We start from the raw sequence: 12,925 nt of genomic DNA on the forward strand, positions 1-12,925 counted from the left end.
TGAGCATCCAAACTGCCTAGGCTCCCACAAAGCCAGTACGTGTAGTAGGATCAAAAATCCATTGTCATTGTTCTTGAGTTCTCAGTAGTCCTCATTGTCCGCTATGTTCAGCGAGTCCGGTTTCATCCCATGCTTTTTCAGACCCGGGCCAGCTGGCCTTGGTGAGTTCCAGATAGAACATCCCCATTGTCTCAGTGTGTGGGTGCACCCCTCGCGGTCCTGAGTTCCTTGCTCGTGCTCTCTCTCCTTCTGCTCCTGATTTGGACCTTGAGGTTTCAGTCCGGTGCTCCAATGTGGGTCTCTGTCTCTATCTCCTTTCATCCCCTGATGAAGGTTAATATTCAGGAGGATGCCTATTTGTTTTTCTTTGGGTTCACCTTCTTATTTAGCTTCTCTAGGATCACAAATTATAGGCTCAATGTCCTTTATTTAAGCTAGAAACCAAATATGAGTGAGTACATCCCATGTTCCTCTTTTTGGGTCTGGCTTACCTCACTCAGGATAGTGTTTTCTATTTCCATCCATTTGTATGCAAAATTCAAGAAGTCATTGTTTTTTACTGCTGAATAGTACTCTAATATGTATATATTCCATACTTTCTTTTTTTTTTTTTTTTTCTTAATCCATTCTTCCATTGAAGGGCATCTAGGTTGTTTCCAGGTTCTGGCTATTACAAACAATGCTGTTATGAAAATAGTTGAGCATATACTTTTGTTGTATAGGGCATCTCTTGGGTATATTCCCAGGAGTGGTATTGCTGGGTCCAGGTGTAGGTTGATCCCAAATTTCCTGAGAAACCACCACACTGCTTTCCAAAGTGGTTGCACAAGATTGCATTCCCACCAGCAATGGACGAGTGTACCCCTTTCTCCACAACCTCTCTAGCAAAGGCTATCATTGGTGTTTTTTATTTTAGCCATTCTGACAGGTGTAAGATGGTATCTTAAAGTTGTCTTGATTTGCATTTCCCTGATTGCTAAGGAAGTTGAGCATGATCTTAAGTGTCTTTTGGCCATTTGAATTTCTTCTGTTGAGAATTCTCTGTTCAGCTCAGTGCCCCATTTTATAATTGGGTTGATTAGCCTTTTACAGTATAGTTTCTTGAGTTCTTTATATATTTTGGAGATCAGACCTTTGTCAGTTGCGGGGTTGGTGAAGATCTTCTCCCAGTCAGTGGGTTGCCTTTTTGTCTTAGTGACAGTGTCCTTTGCTTTACAGAAGCTTCTTGGTCTCAGGAGGTCCCATTTATTCAATGATGCCCTTAATGTCTGTGCTAGTGTGGGATTTATTCAGCTTCTTTATGTAGGCATTTAATGCTCTGATTTTCTTTCAGCCATTTTAAATTCCTCTGTTTAGGTCTGTTCTCCGTTTTTTGTTTTTTATTATTGGATTATTTGTTGTTTTGATGACCAATTTCTTGAGTTCTTTGTATATTTTGGAAATCAGACCTCTGTTTGATCTTTTCTTCTTCTGTAGGCTGTCAGTTTGTCTTGTTGACCCTGTCCTTCGCTTTACAGAAGCTTTTCAGTTTAATGAAAATAACCACATAACACACCCAAATTTATGGAACACAATGAAAGCAATGTTAAGAGAAAAGTTCATGGCATTAAATGCCTACATAAAGAAGCTGAATAAATCCCACACTAGTGAATTAACAGAACATTTGAAAACTTTAGAACAACAACAAAAAAGTAAACTCACCCAGGAGAACTAGACTGCAGGAAATAATCAAATTGAGAGCTGAAATCAACAAAATGGAAACAAAGAAAACAATATAAAGAATCAATGAGACAAAGAGTTGGTTCTTTGAGAAAATAGACAAACCTTTATCCAAACTAACCAAAAGACAGAGAGAGAATATCCAAATTAACGAAATCAGAAATGAAAGGGGGACATAACAACTTTCTGGATAAATATCACTTACCAAAATTAGTTAGGATTTCTATTGCTGTGAAGAGACACCGTGACCATGGCGACTCTTACAAAGGAAAACATTTACATGGGTGCTTTCTAGTTCAGAGGTTCAGTCCATTGTCATCATGGTGTGACATGAGGCAGGCAGACATGGTGCTAGAGAAACAGCTGAGAGTCCTACAGCTTGCAGGAAACAGGAAGTAGTCTGTCTCACTGGGAGTGGCTTGAGCATATATGAATCCTCAAAGCCTGCCTCCACAGTGACATACTTTTTCCAGCAAAACCACACCTTCTCCATCAAGGCCACACCTCCTTATAGTGACACTTCCTTTAGGGGCCATTTTCTTTCAAATTTTCTCTCCACTGAGCACTAGGGATGGAGATTTTCTCTGTCAGAAGGGTACAATGATAGGGGGATGGACACTTGCCTTGTACCTCTCTCTACTCCACTGAGAACAGTAACCTACTTCTTCATAAATAGAATTATAGGGATCTGTCCTTCCAATATCATCCCCCTTCCCGAGCATAATTGTTTAACCAAACAGAAGCATATCTTCCATCCTTCCATATATGATGATGACTGGCCCCAGGGATTAACTGATCAGTGTGGGCTCTCATTTCCAAGTCTTTTCCATGAAATGTAAACTAGTTATATAGTAAGATGCCACAAAAAGAAAGTTTCCTTGGAAAGCACACGATCTATTTGTTACTTTATGTGTAAATAACCCATGTCTTTGTCATGTTTTGTTATTATTTGCACTGTTGCATGCATGTGTGGTTTAAAACATACCTGGAACCATTGCTGTGAGTTTCCAAGCAAGCCCTAAGTCTCCAGATTCCAGAAATGATCCTACTCAGAAAGGAAACAGGAATTTGAAGTGAATTTTCTCACACATTCACTCAAAGTTACAAGAAAAACAAATACAGTCATGTTTCTCTTTCCTATAGTAAATTTGGTTTCTGTGTAGTAAGATTTTAAAGTTGAGCAGCGTCTTCTTTATTTTAAAGAAATTAATAATACATGCAAACAAGCCTCATAGGGTCACATGAAAAATCTGGAGTCCTGAGTTCCTGACACACTTGCCTGTTGGGTCCTTGTTATAATCAGATAATCAGAGTCTCCTGAGGAAGCTGCCCTGGATGTCTTAGGATTGGCTCAAGGCAGGACATGTCAGTCCCTCTGACAGGTCTTCTCCAGAACAGACTGAATTTCTCCTCTCCTCACCAACACTCAGTCTCACAGAGATACCCTATAAAAGAAGACACTAAAGACTAACAAAACAACAATAGCTCAGCTCTTTCTTCCTTATTCAGTTACATGGCTAAAGAGGATGTTTTATGGTTTGAACCTATGACTTTGTTTGAGGAAAATAATTAACGTTCATCTTTTTCATAGCTGCTTGCATCCCTGTGATTTGGAACATACCTGAAACCATCCCTAAGAGCTTCCAAGCAAAGGCCTCCAGAAATGAGCCTACTCAGTGGGAAAACAGAAACTTAAAGGGAATGTTCCCCTCACAGGATCATTGGGTTTAAATATTTGGTACCCAACTGATGGCACTGTTAGGGAGAGTTGTTGAACCGTTGGTCTATGTGACCTGTCTAAGGGAAATAGGTTGGCCTGGAGTGGACCTTGAAGGTAATGTCCACTTCTGGTTCCCATTAGTTTACTGATCCCGCATCCATATGAGGAGCTTAGCCCTACACTCCAGTTCACCACATCTCCATCAGGGTGACTGTTCCCTTTGAAACTGTGAGCCAGAATGAGCTCCCTCTCCCACCATTCCAGTTGCTTCTGGCCCACTTCTCTGTGGTGGTCAGGGCTGCAGGAGGGACTCATAGAGGAGGGGTTTTTTTCCTACTTAAAAATTGTTACTTTTTAAGTGTGTGTGTGTGTTGTGTGTGTACACATGTGTACATGAGTGTAACTTAGATTTTATGGAGCTAGAGCTACAAGAGGATGTTAGGCCACCCATGTGGGCTCTAGGGAATAGAACTCTGGTCCCCTGCAAGGGCACCCTTAACCTCTAAACCATCTCTCCAGTACCCCAAAAAATGGTTCTTTTAAATGTTGACATGAGCATGCTCATGTGATAATATTAGCAATAGTTTAGAAGTGGGTCTGGTGAAAGTCTGTAGAAAATGATAGGCTTTCAGGTGGATGTCATAAACAGCAGCCTAGGAGGAGAGGTCTCCCAGCAGTCTCTGAACTTTCAATCATGTTTTTACAGGGCAGCTCATTGTTTTTCTTCTCCCTGAAAAAATTACAAACAATAACTGTTATGATGAGTTCCACAGAGAATGACAATGTCCATGCCACCCCTGCTTGACAAAGAGCAGCACCTCACTGTGTCTGCCACATGTAAGCAAGCCTCCCAATTTATAATCCAACAGAGAAGTCCTCTGGGACCATGCTGCTATCTTGGGGTCTCCCTCTCTGCCCTTGGACCCCTCCCTCCTCCTTGCAGTGAGTGCTGGCTAGTGGCAGGGTGAGGTGTGAGGGAGGAGATAGTCTCCTCTCTGACCCCACATGCAGCCAGGCATGCAGGGTGGCTTCTCTCCCATCACCACTTGCTCTGGATTTTCTCCACAACTTAAAAAAGAAAGAAAGAAAGGAAAAGCAAACCCAAAGGCATTCTGTCTTTTATAATGTTCTGTTTTAAAAGCAAGAAATCTTTAGAGAGAGACCAGGACCACAGGAAAAAAAAAAGGCCTGGAATTTCTCCCTTCTCTCTTTCCATTTAAAACAGGAAACATTCCTGCTAAGAGAGTCCAGAGGGAGCGTTGGTTGTGTGCTGGGTTGAAGGCAGATAATGTTTGTGTGTTGCAAATGTCAGTGATTTATCCTAAGGACTTAAAATGAGGACAGAGAAACCACATGTTCCACTTCATGCAGAGAAATACCTCTGGTCGCTTTTGAAAGGAAACACAGGTTAAGGAATTTTCTTAAGTGTTTCTGCAATCTACAGCTTGAGCCAAAGGAAACAGAAATGAGCACGGTGGTTGAAAGACGAGGTCTTTAATTTTTTTTCTTTTTCTTTCTTTCTTTTTTTTTTTTACAGTAAAAGATACAACAAGTGCTGGAAATTTTCTAAATAAAAAGATGAAATTGTCAAGGAAAGGGATGGTGACAAATGGGTCCTTTATTTCGCAAGGTCCTAGTGACAGGTGATTAGCGATGTACGCCTGCTCTATTTGTCATGGCAATTTAGCATAGAGCAAAGCGGCCCAAACTGAATAGGAACCACTGATGGCTATGGACAATTTGTACGCAAACAATTTGATTTTTGATCTGAAAATTCTCACTAACTAAATTACCCCAAATTCAGGAATCCATCGTTCATTATTATACATAGCAAACAGGGCGCACACACCTCCACAGATAATTGTAGACGGAAGACTAGATTGTTCATCCTTAGGACCACATTCACAGGTGGCTTTCCTCGGGTTCCAGGCGCTCAGACTTGTCAAGTCTTCATTGATTTGGGGGAACAGGGTTATTTTAACATCCAACTCCACAGGTCACAGGGTGATTTGGGCCCTCATTGACGATGTCTGATTAACCACAGGTATGGTATTTGTACAGACCTGTCATTGCTGTCAAGTGTACAAGCAGTCTGTACCCTGACATTGGCGGGCTTTTCAGTGGTCATTATTGTTGGTAAAAATCACGAGGAGCAGAGAAATAAGAAGGGGGGGGGGATCTGGTGGCGTGCTGAGTGCCACTGGCCAATACGTGCGCGTGCGCAGAAGCTTTACTGGGATTTCAAGGGCTGCAACAGAAGACACTGTCTCACCCCAGGCTCGCATATTGTCTGGAGATGTATTGTTTCTGTTATGGCCAGCAGATCAGATAATGCTTGTCTTCAGTAGAAAGTTCCAGACAGGCTCGTTCCCCATTAGTATGTGTTCTTGCCCTAGACCTTTCTGTATGCAGCCTCTTATGCGGGGCACCGTGGTTTTTGCTACTAACTTTGTGGTAGACCGAATTACTTTTATCACAGTTCCAGGTGGGCAATTTCCCAGCTCTGAGTTGAGAGTTCTTTGGGGAACAGTGGAGGGAGGCACACTAATTCAAACAGGGATGTGACAGCAGCCACCGGACCTAGCCAGGGCCACACACAGCCCTTTCAGCGAGCACCCCTGCCATCTAGGAGGGAAATGAGTGCGGTTTCTGAGGACCCCGGCCCAGAGTATTATTGCTGCCGTCTCTCTTACAGACTCGGGTTCTCACAGCCACAGGCTTAACGGGGCCAAGCATCCCTCGTTTGATTGCTGTAATGAACGTGAATATAAAAGGGCATAAGCAACACAGGAATGTATTTCTTCTCGTGTACCAGTGTGAGTGTAAGCTGCCCTAGGTGGCATGGTAGCTTGTCTGTCAAGGACCTGCGTTCTTGAATTCTCGTTGCTCTGCCTTCCCCGCACATGGTTTTCACCTTGAAGTCTACGGTGGCAAAGAAGAAGAAGGTCCCCTCTCCCATTGTTTAAGGGCACACATCATATCTGCTCATACACCCTGGCCCAGGCCTAGGGTATGGTCACAGCCGATGCAGTCAAGGCAGAAGCATGGGGTCTTCAGCTGGGAGCAACACCAGAGTCCTGATGCATCTCTCTGCTTTTCTTACTAGGGGAGGCTCCGCAGATCCTGTGGACTACCTGATGGCAGCACCCCGAGGGCGCTACAATGAAAGAGAGCTTCCGTACTACCCCGGGCCTCATCCTGTGCACCCCCCAAGAGGGGGCTATCCCCGCCCCTCAGATCTGAGGGCGGCTGATCTCCAGCGTCCTCAGTACTACCCACGCCCACCAGCGCATCAGCACAGAGGACCCTTCAGACAAGACGTTCCACCTTCCCCACCGCAGCACCACAGAGTTCCGGTCTATCAGGAGATGGGCAGAGCAGGGCCCCGAGGGGGCAGCCCTGACCGGCACCGCTATGGTAACCAGGATCCCAGGCAGAAAAACCCCATGACTGCAGCCGTATAGCTGAACATCGCAGAGATCTTCCAAGCAAGGAAGCTATCCAACACCACCTTTGCCCTTGCTAGACCCTAAGGCCTTCTCTAGTTTAAGGTGCTCCAGTACAGAGCGGCCCTTGCTCACTGAGGATGTTGACACTTGATTGCTAATCAGAAGAGGGAAAAGGGGGACAGGGGGTTTGGGGATGTGGACTCCAAAGGAAGAAGGGGGAGGGGTCATAAAAAACAGTACTTCCTGATACTTGAAAGGCTGGTTGATTGAAGGAGGGTGGGAATTGATTAACAATCAATGGAGTTACACTATAGTAAACCCTGGTTAGAAAACCAGAGCTGGTTACACCCCCCCCCCCCACCTCATCACCACACAGAGAGGAAACAGCACAGAGGTCCCTGTCTCGGCCAGGCCTAGTCACCCTTTCAGAGATGGAGCTGTGAGATCTACACAGTGACAAAGTAAAGAGGCTGTGAACATGGGTGTCTTCATAAGAACGGTGTTTTCACTGAGAACCAAGTAACAATAATCGTGACCAGTGACCTCTGTGAGACTTTGGAGCCCAAGGAAGACTGCGTTTTCTTATTTATAGTCTACCTTGGCTCCCTGGTACTGCTTGTTTGATATAAAGTGTCCACATTTCCTTGCTTTTGATGTAAAAGCCAGTAGAATCTGAGTGCAGCATTAGCGTCCTGGGAGGATGTGGTCTTTCCAGCCAAGCACCACAGTGAGCAGGTGAAGAGGGCTGGCTCTCCCGTGGGCCTTGCTGGTCTCCCTCCCAGGCCCTGGCATGCATGCTTGGACAGACAGCCGATTTCACAGTCCTCCCCAAATGCCTGTCATTAGCTTCACTGAGACTTCTACTTAAGGGGGAAAGTATACATGTGAGTAGCATGGTAAAAGGAAAGAGAGCCTGCTGGTCAGGCCGCACAGAGAGCAATGTCCTAGGGATGTCAGTTCCAGACTCAGTGCCAAACAGTACCCATCTGCCTCTGCCGCAGGGTCAGGGTCAGTGAGGAAGCTGGTCACCAGAAAGTAGGTGGAAGTGTGTGTGTGTGTGTGTGTGTGTGTGTGTTTCCAAACACATGTGATTACCGGTATGGAGAGTAAAAGAGAAAATTGCCTTCTGGATGTTTGATGAGGAAGAAATCAGAGGAAGTAAATCAGCCTGCATCTGCTCTGTCTCATTAACAAACGTCAGGGCCAAGCCAAGGGCTCCACCTGATTTAAAAGACAAAGACAGAAAAAGTATCTGGCTCTGGCACAAGAACCTGAAAAGCCACCCTTGCTCCCTTTGAGCTTTTCTTCACAACAGAGCATCTGAGGCTTCCAAACTGATCCAAGTGGGAACACAAGCAAAAGACTGCGAAATGGCAGACACAGCCGGCTCTCAGGATTTCTCGGTGTCTGCTAAGCTGTTCACATTCCCTCTTCGCCCCTGTCCCCAAAAGGTCTTTAGTTCAATATAGGCATATTTTGGCTGAGAGTAGAATACCACTGACCGACAGAATTTATTGCATTATGGTATTCTAAAATACATAGAGTAGTCATCTGGCCCAATTTAGTCTTTTTATTTTTTTTCTTAAATAGTTTTGTTACCAAGAATGATGCAACCGCCGGTTTTAGCCGTAAATAGTGTCATTTGCTGGACTTCAAGAGAGATCATTATCTAAACCACAATTATGGTGGCCCTCTGAAAAATTGACTGTCAAGTTGCTTTTTGTCCCCTGCCATCTCTCCTCAGCCAGAACCCTTACATCATATGTAATTTGTTCAGTGGAGTGGGGGAGGTCAGGATCTACCCAGCAAGGTGCTGCAGCAACACCACAGGGTCCCTGGCCACCAGGCTGAAAGGGCCTTTTCTTTGGGAGAAAAGACCCAGTGAAGGAAATGCAGCTTTGGGGGCGGGGCGAGCATTAGACCAAGCTTAAGCCAGATAGGGTAGCACAGGCCTAGAATCCCGGGAGGCAGAATTCAAGGTGGAGGCTAGCCTGGACTGCAGGGTGAGTTGGAGGCCAGCCTAGACTATATAACCAGACCCAGTGGTTTGTGGGGGGAGGGTTGTTGATTTTTTTTTTTAAGATACTCTTTGATGTGGTCTATATTTTACTCAAATTTCGGTAAAGCACTGATTCTGTCCAAGGCTGAAGTTTCCCCTGGCAGGAAGGCTGGAGCACTTAGTGGGCCATGGGTAGGTGACCGTGGTGAGCTGTGGAGAAGGGCACCTGCATAGTGGGCCATGGGTAGGTGACAGTGGTGAGCTGTGGAGAAGGGCACCTGCATAGTGGGCCATGGGTAGGTGACAGTGGTGAGCTGTGGAGAAGGGCACCTGCATAGTGGGCCATGGGTAGGAGACAGTGGTGAGCTGTGGAGAAGGGCACCTGCAGATGACTGCTCGTGTTTCCAGCTCCAGCACTGACACCTTAGGCACACAGCACCCTATATGCAGGCTTCAGAAAAGCTGCTTCAGACCTTGGCTTTGTGCTGTGTACACAGTCCGTCCAATAGCCACTGTTCCCGAGAGGCCCTCAGAGGCTCAAAGGTATTATTAAAGAAAACAAAACAAAAAAAGAAATGATAACAGCTTTCTTTTCTTGCTTAAAAGTATAGCAATCTCTGCGTTTGATCCTGCCCTAAAGAACTAACATTCTATTTGTGACCGAGGCTGCACCAAGCCGGGCAATGATTAAGAACAGCTCGTACAGTAAGCTTTAGAGATGCCTGAGTACTATCCCTCCAACTGTCTCCTCTCCACGTCATCAAGACCATTTTCCGGTGCTCTGGGAGAACAGGTGGTTATCTGGAAGTCCATGCTATTATGATCAGCAGGTCCCCTGAAGAAGGAAAGAGCTCCGCGATATTTACAACCTTGGGAAAACTCACTTGGGTATCTCTCTGTAGTTGGAAACTGGGAGAGGGCTCATCAAAACCTGTAAACTTGCCTCTGGGCTGCTCAGCTTCACGGGTCCTCTTTCCTCCCTTTTTTTCTATGACTAGAAAGACAAGAGAGAGAGAGAGAGAGAGAGAGAGAGAGAGAGAGAGAGAGAGAGAGACCACCAAAAACCTTTAGTCCCTAGAATTCAGTCTTCTCCAAGAGAGAGAAACACAGCTCACTGGTCTATCACATCCCTGGACTGAGGCAATCATCCCTCTTGGCTTAATACAGTTTCCCTCCAGAATTGAATCAGGGGACAAAGGAACGTTTTCTTAAATCATGATTTCAGAGTAAACAAAGCTTAGGGAAAAAAATTATTTAAAATCTCTTTATTCTTAGACTTTTCAGAACATCTGTGTTGAGCCCACAGCACCCCATGGAGAAAAAGTCTGATGTATTCAATAGAATTCTAGAGAAACAGAGCCTTGGGGGCTCCGTTGGAGCCTTATTTCCGCTGCCGACAGAATAAAGTTAAAACAAGATCCACTGCCTTGAATTTTCTTAGCTAAACCTACCGTGTGAAAGAAATCCTCCTGCAACTTCAGGATCCGAGAGCTGGCTCCTCTGTTCCCTGGTCTCAGAGAGAACAAGACTATAGAGAAAATCAACACCATTCGGTTTTGTGTGCCTGCTGTTTAGTGTTTGAGCAGTGTTACTGAGTTTCAGGCCTATGGAAGGAAGTGAAGAGTAGTTGATAAAGGAATGTGTCGCTGTAACACGAGAAGCACTGAGAGCAGCTTTCGAACTGGTGTTAAATTGGGTAGACATCCCACCGCCTCCCCGGTCCTTGTGAACAGAAAGGCCGAGTTTCACACAGTGAGGCGGGAGGGAGTTCCATTCAGAAAAGTCCATAATGGTGTTTCTCCATTCTCAGTTCATTCCAGCCTTGCGTAGAGGCGAGGCTACAGTGAGATGGGGACGGGGATTCTTCATAAGTTATCCCTACAGAGTCACCTTTCTAGTAAAAGGGAGGGCAAAAAAGTTGGAGATCTAAAAATAAGCCAGGACGCTCACATGAAACTATGGCTTCAAAGTGTAACTTTCTCCCTCCTCTCCTTAAATAGACATGCAGTCACCCACAGCCTGGCTGTTGAAGTCGAGTTTGGCCACTAAGCTCCAAGTGGGAAGTGAACCATTCCCAAGGCCTTGGCCTGCCCTTCAGAAAGTGTTCCGTTCCATCTGCAATGCTGGTGATGGCTGGAACACAGCACAAACCCTGTTCTTTATGCCCGCACTTTCTCTAGTCTCTCCCGTTCTTCTGTGATCACCAAGTCACCTGTTCACACAGTCTAAAGATAAATTATGTGAAATCATATTTTGGCATACGGGGATGGAGAGTGAATTCTCTGCAAACTTTTTAATATGGTTCCATTTATATCACTGAAGACATTTTGGATGTTATTGTATATGAGTATATAAATTTTTCATGTTTTATTTTGCATTAAAATAAAGCTTTATTCAATCAATGATACATCAGCATCTGATTTGTTTGGGGCATCTGATGAATGATTAGGTGGGCTTGTGCCTGCTCACTCTGCAGCAGCAAATCTAATGCAGCGGTTCTCGAACTTTTTAATGCTGCCATCCTTTAGTAGCGTTCCTCGAGTTGTGGTGACACCAACCATAAAAAAATTATTTCCATTGCCACTTCATAACTGTAATTTCGCTGCAGTTAGGAATAGTTGCGTAAATATTTTTGGAGGTTTGTCAAAGAAGTTGAGACCCACACATGGAGGACACTGATCTAATAGTTAAGTGCTTCATAGTGACGCCTAAGAAGAGCATCAGGGCACAGGAGCTTCTGCTGCGTGCAGACGAGAGTGGACAGAGGCAGGCTGATCTGCAATGCGCTCAGAGTACTAGTGCCAGCCACGTCCACAGGAAACTCTGGAGAACACTGGACACTCAGAGCTTCCTCGAGTGAGGATGAGAGAGGTCTTTATGCCACATGGCTATTCTAGGAAGAGAAAAAAAAAAAACTAAGGTCAGGCAATTTTCTTAGGCTCAGGCATGTTACAACAAGTCTCAGCCCTGAAATAATCACACAGAAACCATATTATTTGCAATACTGTTTGCCCAATAGCTTAAGCGTATTTCTGGCTAACTCATATCTTAAATTAACCCATTTCCATTAATCTGCGTATTGCCACAAGGCTGTGGCTTACCAGGTAAAGTTCCCATATTTGCCTCCAGCAAGGCTACATGGCTTCTCCTTGACTCCGCCTTCTTTCTCCCAGCATTCAGCCTAGCTTTTCCCCACCTAGTTCTGTTCTGCCCTGCGATAGGCTCAAAGAAGTTCTTTATTAATCAATGCTAATCATAGCATACAGAGGGGACACCCACATCAGAGGCACCCCCAAAAAGTCATAGCAGCTGGGACCATTTTTGGTTGGTTCTCACAGCAGCTGAGAAGGTTTTTCTTTTATGGAGGAAGACCAAAGGCCACCATCATGGTATCCACATCATTCAACACATTCTAGAACCACTCTCCCCTCATCTGCCGAAGGTCATCTTCAACAACATCACTGCCTGTCTCTCTCACACTTATTTTCAGCCCTTTCCATATTTCTAGCAAATTCATCTATTTGGCAAGTTCCGCAAGGTTTCATTAATCTCCCAGGTCTCTCTAGGCTGTCTGCTGTAACCCACATCTTATTCTGAACATCCTTTCTTTCTGTCTGGGCATCAAGGCAATAATGACCCAATGACCCCACAAGACCTCTAAACTCAGCATGCCCATCTTTCTTCCGATATACCTGTTCTCACAATTCTGTTTGCTTACTACTGCCAGTTACAGGGCAGAAATCTGGAACCTGCCACCCAACCACGCCCGTGCACCGTATACACTCTGTAGACACTGTTCAGCAGTCCTCAGACATGCCCACACTCCCCGGTGCCGTGGCATAGCTAGGCTTTCTCTCCTCAGCCTCTTCCATTGCCGTCTATAGCGTCTCCTTCATCTCTGAGCTTACTCTCTGCAGCCCTCCTCTGTTCTCCAAGGCCTGCAACCTGCTCTCGTGAATACCGCTTCCCAGAACACCTCCACGCCCGCTCATTTTCGTAGTGGTTTAGAATTCTTTCACATGCTATCACCCACCTCTA

General features: G+C 45.1%; 1 protein-coding gene across 3 annotated transcripts in view; it reads left to right on the forward strand.

Annotated features, from left to right (window-relative positions):
• Window positions 1–11,294, forward strand: part of Pard3b (par-3 family cell polarity regulator beta) — a 1,014,383-nt gene extending 1,003,089 nt beyond the window's left edge. For 2 of the 3 annotated variants that reach the window (XM_075951370.1, XM_075951371.1), the window contains exon 23: window positions 6,546–11,294. In XM_075951370.1, coding sequence (XP_075807485.1) covers window positions 6,546–6,903 — 358 coding nt within the window. In that variant the 3' untranslated portion in view covers window positions 6,904–11,294. The remainder of the gene's footprint in view (window positions 1–6,545) is intronic. The other variant, XR_012908166.1, reaches the window with a different exon arrangement.
• The last annotated feature ends 1,631 nt before the right edge of the window (window positions 11,295–12,925 follow it).

The sequence above is a fragment of the Microtus pennsylvanicus genome, chromosome 17 (assembly GCF_037038515.1).
Source record: "Microtus pennsylvanicus isolate mMicPen1 chromosome 17, mMicPen1.hap1, whole genome shotgun sequence".
NCBI classification, from domain to species: Eukaryota; Metazoa; Chordata; class Mammalia; order Rodentia; family Cricetidae; genus Microtus; species Microtus pennsylvanicus.